Below are 27443 nucleotides of genomic sequence, written 5' to 3'. Positions count from 1 at the left end.
ACAGATTGTGCCAACGTTCATTTCTGTGGCTCGTTGCCTGTTTAGCCACAAAAATGTATAATTTAGTGGCAGTATGTGGCTTCCCAGCTGAGTAAGCCGGCCTTGATGAACCAAGTCCCTGACTTGTTGATGCCCTCTCATTCTCGTAAATTGTGAATGATTTACCGAGAGCTGCTTAACACGACAGCCAGTGAATTAGCCTGCTCTTTTACAGGAGGATCACTGCATGGTTATCACTCACAGCTGGCTCACTGTTGTGGCTCCAAGGTGAACGGCAGTGGCCCGTCACCCGTCTCCCTGCATCGGGGGGTCAATTGGGCGGAACGGCCCGAAACACACAGGCCACACGCAACGTGGCTGGCTGCACCATGGAAGGAGCATAATATTACATCATGAGATTGTTTATTATACAGTACCAGTCAAAAGTTTGGACACACCTACTCATTCAAGGGTTTTTCTTTATTTTTACTCAGTGCCTCCAGAAAGTATTCATGCCCCTTGACTTATTCTACATTCTGTTGTGTTACAGCCTGAATTCAAAATGGATGAAATAGCTTTTTTTCTCTCACCCATCTACAGACAATACCCCATAACGACAAAGTGAAAACATGTTTTTGCAAATTTATTGAAAATCAAATACAGCAATATCGCATTTACGTAAGTATTCTCACCCCTGATTTAATACATGTTTAGAATCAACTTTTGCAGCGATTACAGCTGTGAGTCTTTCTGGGTAAGTATCTAAGAGCTTTGCACATCTGGATTTTACAATATTTGCCCGTTATTCTTTTCATAATTCTTCAAACTAGGCAACCATTTTCACATCTTGCCATAGATTTTCAAGCAGATTTAAGTCAAAACTGTAATTCAGCCACTCAGGAACATTCACGGTCTTCTTGGTAAGCAACTCCAGTGTAGATTTGGTCTTGCGTTTTAGGTAATTGTCCTGCTGAATGGTGAATTCATCTCCCAGTGTCTGCAGGAAAGCAGACTGAACCCGGTTTTTGCTTAGCTCCATTCCATTTGTTTTATCATGAAAAACTTCACAGTGCTTAACAATTACAAGCATACCCATAACATGATGCAGCCACCACTATGCTTTAAAATATGGAGAGTGGTACTAAGTAATGTGTTGTATTGGATTTGCCCCAAACATAACACTTTGTATTCAGAACAAAAAGTGAATTGCAGTATTCCTTTAGTGCCTTACTGCAAACAGGATGCATGATTTGGAATATTTGTATGCTCTATAGGCTCTATAGGCTTCCTTCTTTTCACTAGTATTGTGGAGTAACTACAATGTTGTTGATCCATCCTCAGTTTTCTCCTGTCACAGCCATTAAACTCTAACTGTTTTAAAGTCACCATTGGCCTCATAGTGAAATCCCTGAGCTGCTTCCTTCCTGTCCGGCAACTGAGTTAGGAAGGACGCCTGTATCTTTGTAGTGACTGGGTGTATTGATACACCATCCAAAGTGTAATCAATAACTTCACCATGCCCAAAGGGATATTTAATGTCTGCTTTTAAATGTTTTACCCATCTACCAATAGGTGCCCTTCTTTGTGAGGCATTGGGAAACCTCCCTGGTCTATGTTGTTGAATCTGTGTTTGAAATCTGTGTTTGAAATTCACTGCTTGACTGAGGAACCTTACAGATAATTGTATGTGTGGGGTACAGATGAGGTAGTCATTAAACACTATTATTATCCATGCAACTTATTATGTGACAGTCTGTCACGTGTGCTCCCTCTCCGGCCTCTAGGTCACCAGGCTGCTCGTTAAGGCGCACACCTGTCACCATCATTATGCGCATTAGCCCAATATGACACTCACCTGGACTCCATCACCTCCTTGATTACCTGTCCTATATATGTCACTCCCCTTGGTTCCTTCTCCAGGTGTCATTGTTTCTGTTTCAGTTTAATGTCTGTGCATTGTTCATGTTTCTTGTTTTGTATTATGTTGTGTTTTTTCATTAAAACACTCACTCCCTGAACTTGCTTCCCGACTTTCAGCGCACAACGTTACACAGTTTGAACTTATTCAGGCTTGCCATAACAAAGGGGTTGAATACTTATTGACTCAAGACATTTCAGATTTTCAGTTTTTATTAATTTGTTAAAATTTTGAAAACATAATTCAACTTTGACATTATTGGGTATTGTGTGTTTGCCAGTGACAAAAAAATATCAATTGAAACAATTTTGAATTCAGGCTGTAACACAACAAAATGTGGAAGAAGTCCGGGTGTGTGAATACGTTCTAAAGGCCCTGTATATGAGGGATGAGGATAGAGGAACGCACTCTGTTGTATGAAGGATGAGGAAGGCATCGGACTCTCTGTTATGTGAAGGATGAGGAAGGCATCGGACTCTCTGTTGTATGAAGGATGAGGAAGGCATCTGACTCTCTGTTATATGAAGGATGAGGAAGGCATCCAACTCTCTGTTGTATGAAGGATGAGGAAGGCATCGGACTCTCTGTTATGTGAAGGATGAGGAAGGCATCGGACTCTCTGTTGTATGAAGGATGAGGAAGGCATCTGACTCTCTGTTATATGAAGGATGAGGAAGGCATCCGACTCTCTGTTGTATGAAGGATGAGGAAGGCATCCGACTCTGTTGTATGAAGGATGAGGAAGGCATATGACTCTCTGTTGTATGAAGGATGAGGAAGGCATCTGACTCTCTGTTGTATGAAGGATGAGGAAGGCATCTGACTCTCTGTTATATGAAGGATGAGGAAGGCATCCGACTCTGTTGTATGAAGGATGAGGAAGGCATATGACTCTCTGTTGTATGAAGGATGAGGAAGGCATCTGACTCTCTGTTATGTGAAGGATGAGGAAGGCATATGACTCTCTGTTGTATGAAGGATGAGGAAGGCACCAACTCTCTGTTGTATCAAGGATGAGGAAGGCATCTGACTCTCTGTTGTATGAAGGATGAGGAAGGCATCTGACTCTCTGTTGTATGAAGGATGAGGAAGGCATCTGACTCTCTGTTGTATGAAGGATGAGGAAGGCATCCGACTCTCTGTTGTATGAAGGATGAGGAAGGCATCTGACTCTCTGTTATGTGAAGGATGAGGAAGGCATCCGACTCTCTGTTGTATGAAGGATGAGGAAGGCATCAGACTCTCTGTTATGTGAAGGATGAGGAAGGCATATGACTCTCTGTTGTATGAAGGATGAGGAAGGCATCTGACTCTCTGTTGTATGAAGGATGAGGAAGGCATCTGACTCTCTGTTATATGAAGGATGAGGAAGGCATCCGACTCTCTGTGGTATGAAGGATGAGGAAGGCATCCGACTCTCTGTTATGTGAAGGATGAGGAAGGCATCCGACTCTCTGTTATGTGAAGGATGAGGAAGGCATCCGACTCTGTTATATGAAGGATGAGGAAGGCATCTGACTCTCTGTTATGTGAAGGATGAGGAAGGCATCCGACTCTCTGTTGTATGAAGGATGAGGAAGGCATCTGACTCTCTGTTGTATGAAGGATGAGGAAGGCATCAGAGTCTCTGTTGTATGAAGGATGAGGAAGGCATCTGACTCTCTGTTATATGAAGGATGAGGAAGGCATCCAACTCTCCTATCCTCTCCTCTCGCAGCCACAAGCACGCACAAACTTCTACAGATGCACAATCGAGAGCATCCTGGCGGGCTGTATCACCGCCTGGTACGGCAACTGCTCCGCCCTCAACCGTAAGGCTCTCCAGAGGGTAGTGAGGTCTGCACAACGCATCACCGGGGGCAAACTACCTGCCCTCCAGGACACCTACACCACCCGATGTTACAGGAAGGCCATAAAGATCATCAAGGACATCAACCACCCGAGCCACTGCCTGTTCACCCCGCTATCATCCAGAAGGCGAGGTCAGTACAGGTGCATCAAAGCAGGGACCGAGAGACTGAAAAACAGCTTCTATCTCAAGGCCATCAGACTGTTAAACAGCCACCACTAACATTGAGTGGCTGCTGCCAACACACTGACACTGACTCAACTCCAGCCACTTTAATAATGGGAATTGATGGGAAATGATGTAAATATATCACTAGCCACTTTAAACAATGCTACCTTATATAATGTTACTTACCCTACATTATTCATCTCATATGCATACGTATATACTGTACTCTATATCATCGACTGCATCCTTATGTAATACATGTATCACTAGCCACTATAACTATGCCACTTTGTTTACATACTCATCTCATATGTATATACTGTACTCGATACAGTAGATGGTATCTTGCCTATGCTGCTCTGTACCATCACTCATTCATATATCCTTATGTACATATTCTTTATCCCCTTACACTGTGTATAAGACAGTAGTTTAGGAATTGTTAGTTAGATTACTTGTTGGTTATTACTGCATTGTCGGAACTAGAAGCACCAGCATTTCGCTACACTCGCATTAACATCTGCTAACCATGTGTATGTGACAAATAAAATTTGATTTGATTTGACATCTCGTACTCTCTCGTCCATGCATGATGGATTATAATGGGCTTAGGATCAGCGGCTCGTAGCTCGGGGGCTCCCAGTCGCCAGCGCAGGGGCAGCCCTCGATGGGCCCCTCTGTTATTAAAAGTTGGGGTCAGAGAGGAGAGGCAGCCAGAGACTGATTAATGGAATCGCAAGTAAATACTTAATGAAAGTGATTAGCTGTTGATTTAGAAAGAACTCTCTTCAACTCCAGAGACTCTATTGCTGGCAGCAGACGCTGTTTCCTGTTCTGCCTTGTTGTTGTCTTAGCTCTCACGTTTAGTTGTTTCAATGCAAGCCTTTGACAGTGTTGTTCCAACATGTTCCAAAATCGATCACCAAAATGGTTCATACAATGATGCACTCTTTCCCCTGTTGTTTTGTGTACTAAGAGAGAGCGAGAGAGAGAACCTTGTGTCAACACAATGTCCACAGTTGGTTACTGGACTCCACAGAGTAGACAGGGAGGTTTGTACTGGCTGTCTGATTGGTTGGAGTAAGGTGGAGGTGACCCGTCCTGATCCTGCTGTTGACTGGTGTATTTGAGCATTTTCCAAAGAGCTCCCCTCTCTAATTAGTGGATGTTCTGTGGAGGGGAACATCAGCATGGTGGTCAAAACAAGAGAAACAATAAAGAATTCACTGCTTTGGAAAAAGCTAGCATCAACATCCCTGATAAGCCGACTGGGTTTAGCTGTTCTCACTACCCACAGAGGGTAATGGAGAAAGCACAATAGTATTTTTAATACAGATGGTTTGAACTGTGTTGTCATGGTCAAGTGTATGTTTGGTGAATTGTTAATGAAGATGTTCATGTTATCGTCACATGCTGTGCTACAGTCACTGTGCATCAGTAAGGACATGGTTTTTGGAAACACCAGTCTGCTTTTTCCCCAAGACTGTATTTTCCCCAAGACTGTACTGTATTTCCGATGGGCTTTTTTCCCCTCACTCATTGTGATCAAACACTTACTAAAGTGCTACTAGGGGATTTTTGAGCATTTTTACATTGATGTCTTCTGAAGAATCTCAAGACAATGCAGTCAGACACTGTATATTGTGTTCCTTGATGGAATCATCAACAGGAAACCACTGACACGAAGCATGTCTTTCAATCCTCATTCACTCACATCAAGTGACCAGTGACACACTTAAACCAAGACTGGGCTCCAAACGATACCCTATTCCCTATATAGTACACTGCTTTAAAAATGTTTTAATCTATATTCAGTGGGGCAAAAAAGTATTTAGTCAGTCACCAATTGTGCAAGTTCTCCCACTTAAAAAGATGAGAGAGGCCTGTAATTTTCATCATAGGTACACTTCAACTATGACAGACAAAATCCAGAAAATCACATTGTAGGATTTTTAATGAATTTATTTACAAATTATGGTGGAAAATAAGTATTTGGTCAATAACAAGCGTTTATCTCAATACTTTGTGATATAACCTTTGTTGGCAATGACAGAGGTCAAACGTTTTCTGTAAGTCTTCACAAGGTTTTCACACACTTTTGCTGGTATTTTGGCCCATCCCTCCATGCAGATCTCCTCGAGAGCAGTGATGTTTTGGGGCTGTTGCTGGGCAACACGGACTTTCAACCCCCTCCAAAGATTTTCTATGGGGTTGAGATCTGGAGACTGGCTAGGCCACTCCAGGACCTTGAAATGCTTCTTACGAAGCCTCTCCTTCGTTGCCCGGGCGGTGTGTTTGGGATCATTGTCATGCTGAAAGACCCAGCCACGTTTCATCTTCAATGCCCTTGCTGATGGAAGGAGGTTTTCACTCAAAATCTCACTATACATGGCCCCATTCATTCTTTCTTTTACACTGATCAGTCATCCTGGTCCCTTTGCAGAAAAACAGCCCCAAAGCATGATGTTTCCACCCCCATGCTTCACAGTAGGTATGGTGTTCTTTAGATGCAACTCAGCATTCTTTGTCCTCCAAACACGACCAGTTGAGTTTTCACCAAAAAGTTATATTTTTGTTTCATCTGACCATATGACATTCTCCCAAACTTCTTCTGGATCATCCAAATGCTCTCTTGCAAACTTCAGATGGGCCTGGACATGTACTGGCTTAAGCAGGGGGACACGTCTGGCACTGCAGGATTTGAGTCCCTGGCGGCGTAGTGTGTTACTGATGGTAGGCTTTGTTACTTTGGTCCCGGCTCTCTGCAGGTCATTCACTAGGTCTCCCCGTGTGGTTCTGGAATTTTTGCTCACCGTTCTTGTGATCATTTTGACCCCACGGGGTGAGATCTTGCGTGGAGCCCCAGATCGAGGAAGATTATCAGTGGTTTTGTATGTCTTCCATTTCCTAATAATTGCTCCCACAGTTGATTTCTTCAAACCAAGCTGCTTACCTATTGCAGATTCAGTCTTACCAGCCTGGTGCAGGTCTACAATTTTGTTTCTGGTGTCCTTTGACAGCTCTTTGGTCTTGGCCATAGTGGAGTTTGGAGTGTGACTGTTTGAGGTTGTGGACAGGTGTCTTTTATACTGATAACAAGTTCAAACAGGTGCCATTAATACAGGTAACGAGTGGAGGACATAGAGGAGCCTCTTAAAGAGGAAGTTACAGGTCTGTGAGAGCCAGAAATCTTGCTTGTTTGTAGGTGACCAAATACTTTCCACCATAATTTACAAATAAATAAATAAAAAATCCTACAATGTGATTTTCTGGATTTTTTTTCTCATTTTGTCTGTCATCGTTGAAGTGTACCTATGATGAAAATTACAAGCCTCTCATCTTTTTAAGTGGGAGAACTTGCACAATTTGTGGCTGACTAAATACTTTTTTGCCCCACTGTATATATATATATTTTTTTCTCCTCATTTTACCCCCTTTTTCTCCCCAATTCCGTGGTATCCAATTGTAGTTAGTAATTACTATCTTGTCTCATCGCTACAACTCCCGTACGGGCTCGGGAGAGACGAAGGTCGAAAGCCATGCGTCCTCCGAAACACAACCCAACCAAGCCGGACTGCTTCTTAACACAGCGCGCCTCCAACCCAGAAGCCAGCCGCAGTCGGAGGAAACACCGGGCACCTGGCTACTTTGGTTAGCGCGCACTGCGCCCGGCCCGCCACAGGAGTCGCTGGTGCGCGATGAGACAAGGACATCCCTACCGGCCAAACCCTCCCCAACCCGGACGACGCTAGGCCTATTGTGCGTCGCCCCATGGCCCTCACGGTCACGGCCGGCTGCAACAGAGCCTGGGCTCGAACCCAGAGTCTCTGGTGGCATAGCTAGCGCTGTGATGCAGTGCCGTAGACCACTGTGCCACCCGGGAGGCTTTACACTACTTTTGACCAGAGTCTTATGGGCCCTTGACAAAAGTAGTGCACTATGTAGGGAATAGGGTTCCATTTGTGGCCCATCCCAGGTCTGTTTTCTTACTGTGTTATGGAGGAGTGAAAGGTCAAGTGGTGAGTGGTGGTGGGACTCTATAGAGACTTGTTCTGGTTAGTATTCAGACAGTATAGCCAGTGAGCTAGAGATGGGATGGGGTACACTACCAACTACCTCCTTTGATTTCAGTGCTGTCTGTGGGCGAGATGTATGGACCTCAGCCTGGCCCCGGGATGGCACTACACCACACTGCTTTCCACACACGCACACACAGGCACGCACGCACACACAGACACACATGCTCGTACCCTCACACCCTCATTGGCCCTGCAACGCCACAATTGACACAAAGGCACAGTGCTATAGCGACGGCAGGCATGCTGGCAGATATATCCTTCACTGGCCTCTCGTAAATCACCTGCAGTCTAACAATGAGCCTCAGTCCACCACTCCTCCTCCTCCTCCCTTCTTCCCCTCCACCCCTCTCTCCCTCCGTTCTCCTCCGTGTCATTAGGAAAATTTGAGCTTCCTGTAAATGTGTAATCACCTCTCTGTGAAAAGGCGGCGTTGTGGATTTTTTTCTTGCCCGCACCTTGTGTCCCAAATGAACCCTATTCCCTATATAGTGCACTACTTTTAACTAGAGACATATAGGCCCTGGTCAAAGGTAGTGCACTATAAAGGGAATAGGGTGCCATTTGGAACACATACACTTGTTCTGTATGTGGCCCCCCTTCCTCTCGGGCTCTTTTCTCTTTCTCTAGCTAGTCTACATAGCTAGACTATATTGTATGGATCTTTGTGTGTAGAAGGACATTCCAATTCCATTGGCTAGATCAGTGGTTCCCAAACTTTTTATAGTCCCGTACCCCTTCAAACATTTCACCTCCAGCTCCGTAACCCCTCTAGCACCAGGCTCAGCACACTCTCAAATGTTGTTTTTTTGCCATCAGTGTAAGCCTGCTACAAACACTCACTATACGATACGATACACTCACTATACGATACAATATTTATTAAACATAAGTGTGAGTTTTTGTCACAACGAGCTCTTATAGGACCAGGGTACAAATAATAATAATCAATATTTTGCTCTTTATTTAGCCATCTTACATATAAAACCTTATTTGTTCATAACATTTTTTAAATAACTCACCACAGGTTAATGAGAAGGGTGTGCTTGAAAGGATGCAGATAACTGCAATGTTGGGTTGTATTGGAGAGAGTCTCAGTCTTAAATTGTTTTCCACACACAGTATGTGCATGTGTTTAGTCTTCATGCTAGTGAGGGCCGAGAATCCACTCTCACATAGGTACGTGGTTGCAAAGGGCATCAGTGTCTTAACAGCGTGATTTGCCAAGGCAAGAAACTCTGAGCGCAGCCCTATCCAGAAATCTAGCAGAGACTTCTGATTCAATTCAATTTTCACAGAACCACTTGTTGCAATTTTGATGAGGCTCTCTTGTTCAGATATCGGTAAGTGGACTGGAGGCAGGGCATGGAAGGGATAACGAATCTAGTTGTTTTGTCGTCTGTTCAGGAAAGTACCTGCGTAATTGCCCACCCAGTTCACTCAGCTGCTTCTCTATATCACATTTGACATTGTCAGTAAGCTTGAGTTAATTTGTACACAATGTCCTTGTTAATGCAGACCGAAATGAGCTCCAACTTCTTAATCAGAGCCTCAGTTTTGTCCCGGTTTCCAGTGGTTTGAAGAAGAGGATGTCTTCCTTAATTGACCCCCCATAAACGTAACGGACGTATACCAGAAGCTGTGCCAGGCCCGCCATCTCTGTTGACTCATCCAGCTGTAACGCATATAATTCACCGCCTTGTATGTGATGCAGTAATTGTTTCAAAACATCTCCTGCCATGTCACTGATTCTTCGTGAAACAGTGTTGTTTGATGAAGTCGTTGTCTGTATAGTGTTTTGGGCCTTTTCCCCCAATAATGTCAGGAAGAATTAAGTCCACCACAATAGTATGGGGCTTGCCTGTCCTAGCCATTCGGTAGCTCGCCATATAAGACACTTCTAGACCCTCAAACAGATTAAGGAAAGAAATTCCACAAATGAACTTTTAAGGCGGCACACCTGTTAATTGAAATGCATTCCAGGTGACTACCTCATGAAGCTGGTTGAGAAAATGTCAAGAGTGTTCAAAGCTGTTGTCACGCCTTGGTCTTAGTATTTTGTGTTTTCGTTAATTAGTTGGTCAGGCCAGGGTGTGACATGGGTTTATGTTGTTGTATTTCGTAGTGGGGTTTTTTAGTTATTGGGATTGCGGCTGAGTAGGGGTGTTGCATAGGTTTGGCTGCCTGAGGCGGTTCTCAATCAGAGTCAGGTGATTCTTGTTGTCTCTGATTGGGAACCGTATTTAGGTAGCCTGGGTTTCACTTTGTATTTCGTGGGTGATTGTTCCTGTCTCTGTGTAGTTTCACCAGATAGGCTGTACTTAGGTTTCACGTTCCGTTTTGTTGTTTTGTATTTTGTCTCAGTATTTTCATGTATTCGTCATTTGTTTCATTAAACAACATGAGTAACCAACACGCTGCATTTCGGTCCGACTCTCTTGCAACAAACGAAGAACGCCGTTACAGCTGTCATCAAGGCAACGGGTGGCTATTTGAAGAAGCTCAAATATAAAATATATTTAGATTTGTTTAACACTTTTTTGGTTACTCCATGATTCCATATGTGTTTGCTCATAGTTTTGATGTCTTCACTATTATTCTACAATGTAGAAAATAGTAAAAATAAAGAAAAACCTTGAATGAGTAGGTGTTCTAAAACTTTTGACCGGTAGTGTACAATGGTGTTTGTTCTTCATTGGTTGCACATGTGGCAACAGGTCACAAATCTTGTTGCTGTGATGGCACACTGGTATTTCACCCAGTAGATATGGGAGTTTATCAACATTGGGTTTGTTTTCAAATTATTTGTGGATCTGTGTAATCTGAGGGAAATATCTGTCTCTAATATGGTCATACATTTGGCAGGAGGTTAGGAAGTGCAGCTCAGTTTCCAACTCATTTTGTGGGCAGTGTGCACATAGCCTGTCTTCTCTTGAGAGCCTCTCTCTAGGTGATGGCTTTGTTATGGAAGGTTTGGGAATCGGTTCCTTTTAGGTTGTTGTAGAATTTAACAGCTCTTTTCTCGATTTTGATCATGAGCTGGTATCGGCCTAATTCTGCTCTGCAGGCATTATTTGGTGTTTTACATTGTACACGGAGGATGTTTTTGCAGAATTCTGCATGCAGAGTCTCAATTTAGTGTTTGTCTCATTTTGTGAATTCTTGGATGGTGAGCGGACCCCAGACCTCACAACCATGAAGTGCAATGGATTCTATAACTGATTCAAGTAATTTTAGTAATTGGTATGTCAAATATTATGTTCCTTTTGATGGCATAGAAGGCACTTCTTGCCTTGTCTCTCAGATCGTTCACAGCTTTATGGAAGTTACCTTTGGTGCTGATGTTTATGCCAAGGTATGTATAGTTTTTTATGTGCTCCAGGGCAATGGTGTCGAGATGGAATTTGTATTTGTGGTCCTGGCAACTGGACCTTTTTTGGAACACCATTATTTTGCTCTTACTGAGATTTACTGTCAGGACCCAGGTCTGGCAGAATTTGTGCAGAAGATCTAGGTACTGCTGTAGGCCCTCCTTGGTTGGTGACAGAAGCACCAGATCATAAGCAAATAGTAGACATTTGACTTCAGATTCTAGTAGGGTAGGCCGGGTGCTGCAGACTGTTCTAATGCCCTTGCCAATTTGTTGATATATATGTTGACAAGAGTGGGGCTTAAGCTGCATCTCTGATTCACCCCATGGCCCTTTGGAAAGAAATGTGTGTTTTTTGCCAATTTTAACCACAAACTTGTTGTTTGTGTTCATGGATTTTGTAATGTCGTATGTTTCAATTTGCATAGCAGACCCTCATGCCAAATTGAGTCAGTTTGATTGTTTGTCAATTAGCTTGTGCAGGGTGAATATGTGGTCTGACGTATGATAATTTGGTAAAAAGTCTATTTGACATTTGCTCAGTACATTGTTTTCACTGAGGAAATGTACAAGTCTGCTGTTAATGATAATGCAGAGGATTTTCCCAAGGTTGCTGTTGACGCATATCCCACTCTCTCTCCTTTACTAGAGCCAGTGCCACTCCAGGAATGTGACCTTCTGCCTCACAGACTAGTTGCGTATATAACCAAACAAGGCCGGACCTTGACCCCCCTCCCCTGATTGGAAGGCTACATTGAAAACATGTGCTTTGTAGTTTGAAGGTTTTTGGCTGTTCAAAGCCTTGATTTAATTATGCTAATACATTTCAGGTACTGGTGCGACATTTTTACTACATGAGTTACAAGCATGTAAATGGCACAGCAAACCAGTACCAGAAGTTGTATTCCGACAATATTTTGGGTTCAAGAAGTACACATTGAAGACATGTTGGTGTCCGCCTTGCTTTAAATCTTGAGATTATCCTTTACACCAGTACACATTTGTCAGACAAGCACACCTGATTCAACTTGTCAACGAATCACCAGGCCCTGAATGAGTTGTATCATGTATGTTTGCCCAGGACTACAACAAACATGTTCTGTTGGGAGTACTCAAGGACTGAAGTTGGGAACCACTGCTCTTGACTTTATGAACGCTTTGTCTACCAATATGGTCGTGGCTTGGCCAGAGGTGCAGTGAGGGACCCCGGCTCTGCCATCTGCCAACCTGCCAGCAGCACAGAGACGGGCAATGAGTGGATTCACAGTGACAGCAACTTATGTGTACCAGGCGCTCTGTAGGTATACCTGTCACATCAGTCATGTAGCCCTGTCATGGTAACCCCATTGCATGCACCATTTCTACCCATCCAGAAGGTCTGGGACTGGGGCTTGTGTGGGTCTGCGTGACAGAGAGCAAGTTATGCACTGCTTTTGGCCAGCAGCAGACCCAGGGCCTCTTGACTTTGCACATGAAGTCTTTACAGCAGGGCAGAGTGGCAGAAGTGAGGTCTGGAATGCGGACTGTCTCACACTATGTGTCTGAGCGCAGCTTTGGAAATGATTATTGCCAGAGGAGGAATGTGTCACATAAGAGCTACTACTGTTGTCTTTCTCTCCCAGTGCCTCATTTAACCAGACCTGGGCAGTCTGGGGGCTCCAACACTGACACACACAATCATAGAACGAATGGGAGGAGAGAGAGGGGGGGGTGCGAAACGGTTTGTGAAATTGAGTAGGGAAAGGGATTTGTTGGGAAGTGTTGATTGCTTTGGCATGTTCAGGGGAATGGCGGACGTTTTACGCTATTTTGTGTATTTTTTAAATATTTGTACAATTTTGGTACATAATGCCTCCGCCATCGTTTCCTACAGTGCGTTCGGACAGTTTTCAGCCCCCTTGACTTTTTCTGCATTTTGTTAAGTTACAGCCTTTTCCCCCTCATCAATCTATACAATACCCCATAATGACAAAGCAAAAACAGTTTTTTAGACATTTTTATTTTTTAACATATTTAGATAAGTAGTCAGACCCTTTACTCAGTACTTTGTTGAAGTACCTTTGGCAGTGATTTAACCTCTAGCGATGAGCAATCCCGTATCCGGGAGCGTAATCATAGCCTCAAGCTCATTACCATGACGCAATGTTTCCTATTCATGAAAATCGCAAATGAAATGAAATAAATATATTCAAACACAAGCTTAGCCTTTTGTTAACAACACTGTCATCTCAGATTTTCAAAATATGCTTTTCAACCAAAGTTACACAAGCATTTGTGTAAGAGTATTGATAGCCTAGCATAGCATTAAGCCTAGCATTCAGCAGGCAACATTTTCACAAAAACAAGAAAAGCATTCAATAAAATAATTTACCTTTGAAGAACTTTGGATGTTTTCAATGACGAGACTCTTAGTTAGATAGCAAATGTTCATTTTTTCCAAAAAGATTATTTGTGTAGACGAAATAGCTCATCACTCATTTGTTCATCACGTTTGGCAGTCACTTACAACGCCAAACGTTTTTCCAAATTAGCTCCATAATATCGACAGAAACATGGCAAACGTTGTTTAGAATCAATCCTCAAGGTGTTTTTCACATATCTATTCGATAATCTATCAGTGGTGGCAGTTGGCTTCTCATCAGAAGCAAATGGAAAAATACTGCAGCTGGAGATTACGCAATAATTGCGACGGAGGACACCAAGCGACCCCCTGGTAGATGTAGTCTCTTATGGTCAATCTTCCAATGATATGCCTACAAATACGTCACAATGCTGTCGACACCTTGGGGAAGCGACAGAAAGCCTAAGCTCATTCGTGGCCTATTCACAGCCATATAAGGAGTCATTGGCATGAGGCGGTTTCAAAAAATGCGGCACTTTCTGATTGGATTTTTATCTGGGGTTTTTCTGTAGCATCAGTTCTGTGGCACTCATAGACAATATCTTTGCAGTTTTGGAAACGTCAGTGTTTTCTTTCCAAAGCTGTCAATTATATGCATAGTCGAGCATCTTTTCGTGACAAAATATCTTGTTTAAAACAGGAACGTTTTTCATCCTAAATTAAAATAGTGCCCCCTATATCCAAGAAGTTAAGCTTGGCACACCTGTATTTGGGGAGTTTCTCCCATTCTTGTCTGCAGATCCTCTCAATCTCAACGGGACATTAAGAACTGTAATATACTCTGCTTCTCAGAGTCATGGCTGAACAAGGACATAGATAATATACCTCTAGCTGGTTTTTCTATGCATCGGCAGGACAGAACGGCAGAGTCCGGTCGGGGGGTGGTGTGTCTCTTTTATTAACAAAAGCTGGTGAGCGATCTCTAATATTAAGGAAGTCTTGAGGTTCTGCTCGCCTGAGTTAGAATACCTCATGATAAGTTGTATACCATACTATTTACCTAGGCCATATTCAGCTGTCTATTTACCACCACAAACAGATGCTGGCAGTAAGACTGCACTCAACGAGCTGGATACGGCCATCAGCAAACAAGACCATGCTCATTCAGGCGTGCTCCTAGTGGCCGGTGATTTTAATGCAAGAAAACTGAAATCTGTTTTTACCTCATCTCTACCAGCATCTAACCTGTGCAACTAGAGGGGGGAAAAAACTCTAGATCACCTTAAGTCCACACACAAAGACGGTATACAAAGCTCTCCCCCACCTTCCATTTGGCAAATCAGACCATAACTCTATCGTCCTGATTCCTGCTTACAAGCAAACACTCAATATGGAAGTGGTCCGATGAAGTGGATGCTAAACTACTGTTATGCTAGCACAGACTGGTATACGTTCCGGTATTCATCCCATGGCATTGAGGAGTTTGCCACATCAGTCACTGGCTTCATTAATAAGTTAATTGATAACGTTGTCCCCACAGTGACTGTATGTACATATCCCAACCAGATGCCAAGGATTACAGGCAACATCTGCACTTACCTAAAGGCTAGAGCTGCCACATTCAAGTAGCAGTACACTAATCCGGATGCCAGGACAACAACCTCTCCCTCAATGTGGGCAAGACAAAGGAGGTTATTGTGATGACAGGAAATGGAGTGCCGACCACGCCCCCATTAACATTGACAGGGCTGTAGTGGAGCGGGTTGAGAACTTCAAGTTCCTCTGTGACCACATCACTAAGGACCTTTCATGGTCCAAACACACCAACATAGTTGTGAAGAGGGTACGACAATGCCTGCTTCCCCTCAGGAGGCTGAAAATATTTGGCATTGGCCCTCAGATCCTCAAAAGGTTTTACAGCTGCACCATTGAGAATATCTTGACTGGCTGCATCATTGCTTGGTATGGCAACTGCTCTGCATCCGACTGCAAGGCGCTACAGAGGGGGTAGTGCGTACGGCCCAGTATATCACTGGGGTTGAAATCCCATCACTGGAGCCGAGCTTCCTGCAATCCAAGACCGCTATACCAGGCGGTGTCACAGGAAGACCCTAAAATTTGTCAAAGACTTCAGACACCCAAGTCATAGACTGTTCTCTCTGCTATCACATGGCAAGCGGTACAGGCGTGCAAAGTCTGGAACCAAAAGGGCACCTCAACAGTTTTTACCCCCAAGTCATAAGAATGCTCAACAGTTAATCAAATGGCTACCTGGACTGTTTACATTGACCCCCATTATGATTTATTTATCGTAATTGTCCCTTGCACTGGGTCATTGCAAAGTCACTAGACACACACTCACACATACTACACTGACACTCCAACACACACACAGTCTTGTCTAACTAACCTTGTGGGGACACACAATTCAGTCCTATTCAAAATCCTATTTTCCCTAACACATAACACTAAACCTAACCCTTACCCATAACCCGAAAGCCTAAACTTAATCCTAAACCTAACCCTAGTTCCTAATCCTAAAACGAACTCTCGCTCCTAACCCTAAACCTAATTCTAACCTTAACCCTAAACCCCCTAGAAATATAATTTGACCCTGTGGGGACTAACAAAATGTCCCCAATTGGACCCCACAAGTATAGTTAAACACATCCACATACGCTCACGCTCACACACAAAATACACACAGACATGCATATTGACCTCACACACAAAATACACACACACACACACACACACACACACACACACACACACACACACACACACACACACACACACACACACACACACACACACACACACACACTGCTGCTACTCTGTGCATGATATATGCTGACTGCCTAGTCACTTTTACCCCTACTCACATGTACAGTACATAGTGTATTACCTCAACTACCTCGTACCCCTGCACATTGACTTGGTACTGATACTCCTTGTACATAGCCTTTTTGTTGTGTTACTATTTCCTTTTTATTTAGAAAATATTTGTCTTACTTTTTAACTCTTTTTTTTATTTTTTTATTTTATTTAACTAGGCAAGTCTTAAGAACCAATTGTTATTTACAACGATGGCCTACAAAAAGGCAAAATACCTCCTGTAGGGATAGGGGGATGGGGGCTGGGATTAAAAATAAATCAAATAAAAAATATGACAAAACACATCAAAACAAGAGAGACAAAACAACACTACAAGAGTGTTAAGAGATACCTAAGATGACAACACAGCATGGCAGTAACACATCATAACACAGCATGGCAGTAACACAACATGACAACAACATGGTAGCAACACAACATGAAAACACAGCATGGCAGTAACACATCATAACACAGCATGGCAGTAACACATCATAACACAGCATGGCAGTAACATATAACACAGCATGGTAGTAACACATCATAACACAGCATGGTAGTAACACATCATAACACAGCATGGCAGTAACACATCATAACACAGCATGGCAGTAACATATAACACAGCATGACAGAAACACATAACACAGCATGGCAATAACACATCATATCACAGCATGGCAGTAACACATCATAACACAGCATGGTAGTAACACATCATAACACAGCATGGCAGTAACACATCATAACACAGCATGGCAGTAACATATAACACAACATGACAGAAACACATAACATAGCATGGCAGTAACACATCATAACACAGCATGGCAGTAACACATCATAACACAGCATGGCAGTAACACATCATAACACAGCATGGCAGTAACACATCATAACACAGCATGGCAGTAACACAACATGACAACATAGCATGGCAGTAACACATCATAACACAGCATGGCAGTAACACATCATAACACAGCATGGCAGTAACACATCATAACACAGCATGGCAGTTACATATCATAACACAGCATGGCAGTAACACATCATAACACAGTATGGCAGCAACACAACATGACAACAACGTGGTAGCAACACAACATGACAACAACATGGTAGCAACACAACATGACAACAACATAACATAACAACATGGTAGCAACACCACATGACAACAACATGGTAGCAACACAACATGACAACAACATGGTAGCAACACAACATGACAACAACATGGTAGCAACACAACATGCCAACAACATGGTAGCAACACAACATGACAACACCGCATGGCAGTAACACATCATAACACAGCATGGTAGAAACACATCATGAAAACACAGCATGGCAGTAACACATCATAACACAGCATGGCAGTAACACATCATAACACAGCATGGCAGCAACACAACATGACAACAACATGGTAGCAACAAAACAACAACATGGTAGCAACACAACATAACAACAACATGGTAGCAACACAACACGACAACACTGCATGGCAGTAACACATCATAACACAGCATGGCAGTAACACAACATGACAACAACATGGTAGCAACACAACATGACAACACAGCATGGCAGTAACACATCATAACACAGCATGGCAGTAACACATCATAACACAGCATGGCAGTAACACATAGCACAGCATGGTAGCAACACAACATGAGAACAACATGATAGCAACCCAACATGGCAGAATCACAACATGGTAGCAGCAGAAAACAGGGTACCAACATTGTTGGGCACATACAACAGCACAAAGGGCAAGAAGGAAGAGACAACAATACATCACGCAAAGCAGCCACAACTGTCAGTAAGAGTGTCCATGATTGAGTCTTTGAATGAAGAGATTGAGATAAACTGTCCAGTTTGAGTGTTTGTTGCAGCTCATTCCAGTCGCTAGCTGCAGCGAGCTGAAAAGACGAGCGACCCAGGGATGTGTTTCTTTGGGGACCTACAACAGAATATGACTGGCAGAATGGGTGTTGTATGTGGAGGATGAGGGCTGCAGTAGATATCTGAGATAGGTGGGAGTGAGGCCTAAGAGGCTTTTATAAATAAGCAACAACCAGTGGGTCTTGCCACGCGTATACAGAGATGACCAGTTTACAAAGAAGTATAGAGTGCAGTGAGCATTGGTGTCAAATCTGATGGCCAAATGGTAAAGAACATCTAGCCGCTCGAGAGCACCCTCGCCTGCCGATCTATAAATTACGTCTCCAACTCTGCATTGTTGGGAAAAGGCTCTTAGGGGAGCATTTCACTGTATAGTCCACAGCTGTTGTATTTGGCACATGTGACCAATAACATTTGATTTAATTTAATTTCTGTAAGTGCCAAAATTATTTTATTCAAGTATTGAGGTGTTTAATTGATGACTTTTAAGGAGGAGTAGCATTCTGCGATGGTATAGGCATCCTACGCTACACTTGCCCTTTTCTTAGCCTTCCAATCACTGGCAGGCTTGTATGTTATTATTTCACTGAATAGGGAGAGAAAATTCCCTTTGTTGCACAAATGGAAAGACAACATAATAATCCTCCATATTGCTGAGTTGACATTTCGTTGGAAATAATTGCATACTGTTGAAAGTCATAAGATTCCGCTTTTGCAGGCTCTGCTACTGTTCCAACCTCAATGATAGACCTGCATACATTTACCAGAAGGAGATGGTGTCTCGAAGCTTGTCAACTGATTTAGCTAGTTCCTCTCTCTCTCTTTTGCTCTTTCTCGTTGTCTCACTGTCTCTCTTTCTGTCTCCCTCTTACCACTCTTCTCTTCTCTCTCTCCCGCTCCTCCTCCTCCTTTTCTCACATCTTGAAGAGGGAAGCAGAAAACATGATTTTACCAGATGCAGCTTCATCTGAGGTGTCTGTCAGTGCGAGGCAGGTTGCAGTACATTAACCTTTTCTCCATCTGTTCCGAGCCAAATACAGGCAGACAGGCAAGAAAATGACTAATTGGCTTTGATTACCTACGATGGATTATTTACAAGATGTTTTTAACGCGCTGCTCGGTGTTGCAGAAAGCCTAGCACCGTGTCATGGGTTATATGAGAGTATTATAAAGGCCATGTTGTCGGTAAATAATTAAGTGTGTAATTTGAAGATCATAAAATGCCGGGGTGCAGACTGCAGTTTTATGTAAAATAGTCTCTCTTGGAGACTAACTCAAGTAGTTGTTTTCCACAGAGAAGTGAACTAAAATAATACTATGCACAGCTAGGGAATGCAAACCTCAGCCATTTCCCTTTCTTCTGAGGATTTGGGCCTTTCTTGTGTTAGGTCCTTTTTTCCAAAGTGTAGTCAAGCCTTCACAAAGTTGTGTCCTATAAAGAAAGGTCGCCTTGCTTGAGATCCTGTCTGAGTCTTGGCCAAGTACATTTACATGATGAGATTAACATTCTTCCTCACTGTGGGTCACAGTATTATGGCTGAATTCTTTAATGCTGGCAGTTTTCCCCTCATATCAAGTGCAGTAAGTGAAGGGGACAAAGAGTTGGTGAGAAAGAGGCATAGAGGGGAAGGATGAAGAGGGAGAGAGAGTGTGTTGCCCTACCCTCTTTTAGGGAAGCTTCAATTCAAAGAGCTTTATTGATATGGGAAATATGTTTACATTGCCAAATCAAGTGAAATAAACTATCAGAAATAAACAGTAAACATTACACTTCAAATGTTATATTATGGCTATGTACAGTGTTACAATGTGCAAAAGGGAAATTAAATCAACATAAATATGGGATGTATTTATAATGGTGTTTATGCTTCATTGGTTGCCCTTTTCTTGTGGCAACGGGTCACAAATCTTGTTGCTGTGATGGCACACTGTGGTATTTCACCTAATCGATATGGGAGTTTGTCAAAATTGGGTTTGTTTTCTAATTATTTGTAGGTCTATGAAATCTGAGGGAAATATGTGTCTCCAATATGGTCATACATTTGGCAGGAGGTTAGGAAGTGCAGCTCAGTTTCCAACTCATTTTGTGGGCAGTGTGCACATAGCCTGTCTTCTCTTGAGAGCCAGGTCTGCCTACGGCAGTGGCAGGCGGTGTCTTTTAAGATTAGGGAGGATTTTACTTTTTTTATGAGCATTGCCTTATTTCTATTACAGCATATTGGATGACTGCCATTCATATTTCATTCACCCAGTTCAATGTAACATCGATATGTTTAGGCTACTACATGATACTATAATTAAGGAATATGACTCCTCGGGGGTTTGTGATATATGGCCAATATACCACGGCCAAGGGCTGTGTCCTAGCACTCCGCATTGTGTCGTGCCTAATAATAGCACTTAGCTGTGATATTGGCCATATATCACAAACCCCAGAGGAGCCTTATTGCTATTATGAACTGGTTACCAACGTAATTAGAGCAGTAAAGATAAATATTTTGTTATACCCATGGTATACAGTCTGATATACCACAGCTTTCAGCCAATCAGCATTCAGGGATTAAACCACCCAGTTTATAATTTTACCTATACCCATCATGAAGTTGCTACAACCTAGCCTACGAATTAAAGTTTACAACGTATATGCACAGGTTGAGAGAAAAATGTGAGTAATCAAGGTGACATACGGTCACACATTTAATACTCCCTTGCACACTCATGCCTGCTTCTAGCTGATCTAGGGTGTAATCATTAGTCCAAATAGTTTTTTTCCCGTTTGCTTCCGTTTAAAAAATGCTCTTCAACAGAATTTGTGGAATGAATACGCCCATGTACACCCGCAAACACAGTTCACTTTCGTAGCAGCCACATACTGTACAAACAGCATGATGACTTTACTTGTTGTATAATTCCTTCTTGCATCTACGCACTCCCCTCCTCTCACCGCTTCGCTTGTGGACTTTAGTGCACAACACAACAGATGTCTGTGACCAGGCGAAAAAACCTTTCCAAGCCTAACCTCCATAACATAGCCGCTAACCACTACACGTAGCCACTGCCAGCTAGCCTACTCCAGCAGTACTGTATAATTTCAATCATTTTAGTCAATAAGATTCTTGCTACGTAAGCTTAACGTTCTGAACATTCGATAAGTGTAGTCCACTTGTCATTCCAATCTCCTTTGCATTAGCGTAGCCTCTTCTGTAGCCTGTCAACTATGTGTCTATCTATCCCTGTTCTCTCCTCTCTGCACAGACCATACAAACGCTCCACACCGCGTGGCCGCGGCCACCCTAATCTGGTGGTCCCAGCGCGCACGACCCACGTGGAGTTCCAGGTCTCCGGTAGCCTCTGGAACTGCCGATCTGCGGCCAACAAGGCAGAGTTCATCTCAGCCTATGCCTCCCTCCAGTCCCTCGACTTCTTGGCACTGACGGAAACATGGATCACCACAGACAACACTGCTACTCCTACTGCTCTCTCTTCGTCCGCCCACGTGTTCTCGCACACCCCGAGAGCTTCTGGTCAGCGGGGTGGTGGCACCGGGATCCTCATCTCTCCCAAGTGGTCATTCTCTCTTTCTCCCCTTACCCATCTGTCTATCGCCTCCTTTGAATTCCATGCTGTCACAGTTACCAGCCCTTTCAAGCTTAACATCCTTATTATTTATCGCCCTCCAGGTTCCCTCGGAGAGTTCATCAATGAGCTTGATGCCTTGATAAGCTCCTTTCCTGAGGACGGCTCACCTCTCACAGTCCTGGGCGACTTTAACCTCCCCACGTCTACCTTTGACTCATTCCTCTCTGCCTCCTTCTTTCCACTCCTCTCCTCTTTTGACCTCATCCTCTCACCTTCCCCCTACTCACAAGGCAGGCAATACGCTCGACCTCATCTTTACTAGATGCTGTTCTTCCACTAACCTCATTGCAACTCCCCTCCAAGTCTCCGACCACTACCTTGTATCCTTTTCCCTCTCGCTCTCATCCAACACTTCCCACACTGCCCCTACTCGGATGGTATCGCGCCGTCCCAACCTTCGCTCTCTCTCCCCCGCTACTCTCTCCTCTTCCATCCTATCATCTCTTCCCTCTGCTCATACCTTCTCCAACCTATCTCCTGATTCTGCCTCCTCAACCCTCCTCTCTTCCCTTTCTGCATCCTTTGACTCTCTATGTCCCCTATCCTCCAGGCCGGCTCGGTCCTCCGCTCCCGCTCCGTGGCTCGACGACTCATTGCGAGCTCACAGAACAGTGCTCCGGGCAGCCGAGCGGAAATGGAGGAAAACTCGCCTCCCTGCGGACCTGGCATCCTTTCACTCCCTCCTCTCTACATTTTCCTCCTCTGTCTCTGCTGCTAAAGCCACTTTCTTCCACTCTAAATTCCAAGCATCTGCCTCTAACCCTAGGAAGCTCTTTGCCACCTTCTCCTCCCTCCTGAATCCTCCTCCCCCCCCCCTCCTCCCTCTCTGCAGATGACTTCGTCAACCATTTTGAAAAGAAGGTCGACGACATCCGATCCTCGTTTGCTAAGTCAAACGACACCGCTGGTTCTGATCACACTGCCCTACCCTGTGCTCTGACCTCTTTCTCCCCTCTCTCTCCAGATAAAATCTCGCTTCTTGTGACGGCCGGCCGCCCAACAACCTGCCCGCTTGACCCTATCCCCTCCTCTCTTCTCCAGACCATTTCCGGAGACCTTCTCCCTTACCTCACCTCGCTCATCAACTCATCCCTGACCGCTGGCTACGTCCCTTCCGTCTTCAAGAGAGCGAGAGTTGCACCCCTTCTGAAAAAACCTACACTCGATCCCTCCGATGTCAACAACTACAGACCAGTATCCCTTCTTTCTTTTCTCTCCAAAACTCTTGAACGTGCCGTCCTTGGCCAGCTCTCCCGCTATCTCTCTCAGAATGACCTTCTTGATCCAAATCAGTCAGGTTTCAAGACTAGTCATTCAACTGAGACTGCTCTTCTCTGTATCACTGAGGAGCTCCGCACTGCTAAAGCTAACTCTCTCTCCTCTGCTCTCATCCTTCTAGACCTATCGGCTGCCTTCGACACTGTGAACCATCAGATCCTCCTCTCCACCCTCTCCGAGTTGGGCATCTCCGGTGCGGCCCACGCTTGGATTGCGTCCTACCTGACAGGTCGCTCCTACCAGGTGGCGTGGCGAGAATCTGTCTCCTCGCCACGCGCTCTCACCACTGGTGTCCCCCAGGGCTCTGTTCTAGGCCCTCTCCTATTCTCGCTATACACCAAGTCACTTGGCTCTGTCATAACCTCACATGGTCTCTCCTATCATTGCTATGCAGACAACACACAATTAATCTTCTCCTTTCCCCCTTCTGATGACCAGGTGGCGAATCGCATCTCTGCATGTCTGGCAGACATATCAGTGTGGATGACGGATCACCACCTCAAGCTGAACCTCGGCAAGACGGAGCTGCTCTTCCTCCCGGGGAAGGACTGCCCGTTCCATGATCTCGCCATCACGGTTGACAACTCCATTGTGTCCTCCTCCCAGAGCGCTAAGAACCTTGGCGTGATCCTGGACAACACCCTGTCGTTCTCAACTAACATCAAGGCGGTGGCCCGTTCCTGTAGGTTCATGCTCTACAACATCCGCAGAGTACGACCCTGCCTCACACAGGAAGCGGCGCAGGTCCTAATCCAGGCACTTGTCATCTCCCGTCTGGATTACTGCAACTCGCTGTTGGCTGGGCTCCCTGCCTGTGCCATTAAATCCCTACAACTCATCCAGAACGCCGCAGCCCGTCTGGTGTTCAACCTTCCCAAGTTCTCTCACGTCACCCCGCTCCTCCGCTCTCTCCACTGGCGTCCAGTTGAAGCTCGCATCCGCTACAAGACCATGGTGCTTGCCTACGGAGCTGTGAGGGGAACGGCACCGCAGTACCTCCAGGCTCTGATCAGGCCCTACACCCAAACAAGGGCACTGCGTTCATCCACCTCTGGCCTGCTCGCCTCCCTACCACTGAGGAAGTACAGTTCCCGCTCAGCCCAGTCAAAACTGTTCGCTGCTCTGGCCCCCCAATGGTGGAACAAACTCCCTCACGACGCCAGGACAGCGGAGTCAATCACCACCTTCCGGAGACACCTGAAACCCCACCTCTTCAAGGAATACCTAGGATAGGATAAAGCAATCCTTCTCACCCCCCTTAAATGATTTAGATGCACTATTGTAAAGTGGCTGTTCCACTGATGTCAGAAGGTGAATTCACCAATTTGTAAGTCTCTCTGGATAAGAGCGTCTGCTAAATGACTTAAATGTTAAATGTTAAATGTTACATCGTTGTTATGATATTAGCTAACGTTATCGTCAACATAGCTACTGGAGCTAATGTTACAATTATGCAGTACAGTGTACAGCAACCAGTTTAGCAGTTACACCGGTGGGCCCCGATGGCAATAAATTAGTAAAAACCAAAAGCTTACCCTGACTTGGAAGAGTTACACGGTTGGATAGCCATAGCCAGCTGGGTAATATAGCATCCCTCTTTGTTTGATCCTGGTGTTGAAGTAGGCTAAACTAGCAAGCTGCATTCGTTAGCAAAGTAAGTGAAAGTGAAAAAAAATACAATGAAATATAGCTCTCTCTTTCGCTCTCTTGCTTCTTAATTTTTGAAGAAATTCATTTGTTCAAAACTGTTCAACTGTTGTCGTTCTCTCTTTATGTCATCTACTCACTGCGTTTTATGCACTGCAGTGCCAGCTAGCTGTAGCTTATGCTTTCAGTACTATATTAATTCTCTGATCCTTTGATGGACAACATATCCTCTGGAAGTTGTCATAATTACTGTGTAAGTCTGTGGACGGGGGTGAGAACCATGAGCCTCCAAGGTTTTTTTATTTAAGTCAAGTGTACCAAGAGGAGGACGGAAGCTAGCTGTCCTCCGGCTACACCATGGTGCTAACCCAGAGAGTGCTGTTAAGGCTACTGTAGACCTTCATTGTGAAACAGTGTGTTTTAATCAATTATTTGGTGACGTGAATATATTTAGTATAGTTTTATCTGAAAAGTTTAGTATAGTTTTTATCTATTCACTGAGGAGTGTGGTCCTCCCCTTCTTCCTCTGAGGAGCATCCACTGGCCTATGGCGGCCTTTCTCAATATCAAGGCTATGCTCACTGAGTCTGTACATAGTCAAAGCGTTCCTTAATTTTGGGTCAGTCATAGTGGTCAGGTATTCTGCCACTATGTACTCTCTGTTTAGGGCCAAATAGCATTCCAATTTGAGTTTTTTTGTTAATATATTCCAAGTTGTCAAGTAATTCTCTTTTTGTTTTCTCACAATTTTGTTGGGTCTAATTGTGTTGCTCTCTTTGGGCTCTGTGGGGTCTGTTTGTGAACAGAGCCCCTGGACCAGCTTGCTGAGAGGACTCTTCTCGAGCTTCATCTCCCTGTAGATGATGTCTTTGTTATGGAAGGTTTGGGAATCGCTTCCTTTTAGGTGGTTGTAGAATTGAATGGATCTTTTCTGGATTTTGATCATTAACGGTATCGTTCTAATTCTGCTCTGCATGCATTATTTAGTGTTTTACATTGTACACAGAGGATGTTTTTGCAAAATTCTGCATGCAGAGGCTCAATTTGGTGTTCTATTTTGTGAATTTGTGGTTGGTAAGAGGACCCCAGACCTCACAACCATAAAGGGCAATGGGTTCTATAACTGATTCAAGTATTTTTTTTGCCAGATCCTAGTTAGGATGTCGAATATTATGTTCGTTTTGGTGGCGTAGAAGGCTCTCAAATTGTTCACAGCTTTGTGGAAGTTACCTGTGGTGGTGATGTTCAGGCCGAGTTAGTTACATTTTTTGTGCTCTAGGGCAACGGTGTCTAGATGAACTTTTTATTTGTGGTCCTGGCAACTGGACATTTTTTGGAACTCTCTCTCTCCCCCTTCCTTTGGTATGTGGGTGGGATGGGGTGGGGCCAGAGCTGGGCTCCCTGTATGTGTATGCTTCAGCTGCATCTGTCTGTCAGCCCCCCCCCCCTGTTAGGGACTTCCTTTGCATAGATGCTGCATGAGGAGGAGAGAGGGAGGGAGAGGTTTGAAGCTGCTATACACTCACAACACAGGGCAACTGCTGCCTGTCTGGGAACTATTCACACACACACACCCCTCCTCCTTCCCTCTTTTCTCTTAAATCCAGGGTATTGTTCCCCTCTTCGGGTAACTTTTGCTGAGAGAGAGAGAGTGTTTGTGCGTGCTGTTTTGTTTTGCTCCCCTCCTTCACTGGAGTCGTACTACCGTCTTTGGTTTGTCCATACGGCTGTAGTCTACTGTCCTGAACATTTCAGTATCTCCACTGAGCAGAGGAGAGAGCAGGCATTTTTGCTCCCTCTCTGAGAGGACTTAAAGTGTGTGAGAGAGCGAGAGAGCGCAAGCGACAGTGTGGGGAAAGGATGGCTGCCTGCCTCTGAGCTGCCTCTGCGCTTACGGAAATAAGAAACTAGAGACAAAAGGGGGAAAAAATTACTGTTCAGAAAGAAGGAAATTGTTTTCCTTTTTTTGGAGGAGGTGAAAACAAAGGGATTTGAACAATGCCTGCTGAAGTGAAACAGGTTAGTATTGTGATTACCCGATTATCCCGGCTCTTTCCCTCAATCTTCAGTCTCTCTTTTTCCTCCTCCTCCATCTATTTCTCTCTACTTCTCCTGTGTTTTCCTTTTGTATATGCTCATTGTGCTTGATGGTAGAGGGTTAATGATGTTTCATGTTTACTATGCTTTGCTTGTTGTCCTGGGAGGTCAAATTATACATCAGTGTTTTTGTCAGTTTCCCGCAAAACATCTTCAGTAACTGGAAATATATCCTATTTTTTTGCATTCTTGTCCTTCAGGAGGAGTGTGGTGTATGCGTGTGTTTACTAGTCTCTAGTGGAGGGGTAGGCAATTACATTCAGGAGGAGTGTGGTGTATGCGTGTGTTTA

General features: G+C 44.2%; 1 protein-coding gene across 12 annotated transcripts in view; it reads left to right on the top strand.

Annotated features, from left to right (window-relative positions):
* Nucleotides 1-27443, top strand: part of LOC135513920 (splicing regulator ARVCF-like) — a 411972-nt gene that overhangs the window by 163597 nt on the left and 220932 nt on the right. For 2 of the 12 annotated variants that reach the window (XM_064936944.1, XM_064936946.1), the window contains exon 1: nucleotides 26578-27075. The exons of the other annotated variants lie outside the window; for them this stretch is intronic. In XM_064936944.1, coding sequence (XP_064793016.1) covers nucleotides 27055-27075 — 21 coding nt within the window. In that variant the 5' untranslated portion in view covers nucleotides 26578-27054. Of the gene's footprint in view, nucleotides 1-26577; nucleotides 27076-27443 lie in introns of those variants that run through there. 12 annotated transcript variants of the gene reach the window in all.

This window comes from Oncorhynchus masou, chromosome 25, assembly GCF_036934945.1.
Source record: "Oncorhynchus masou masou isolate Uvic2021 chromosome 25, UVic_Omas_1.1, whole genome shotgun sequence".
NCBI classification, from domain to species: Eukaryota; Metazoa; Chordata; class Actinopteri; order Salmoniformes; family Salmonidae; genus Oncorhynchus; species Oncorhynchus masou.
This window is presented reverse-complemented; position numbering and strand designations above follow the sequence as displayed.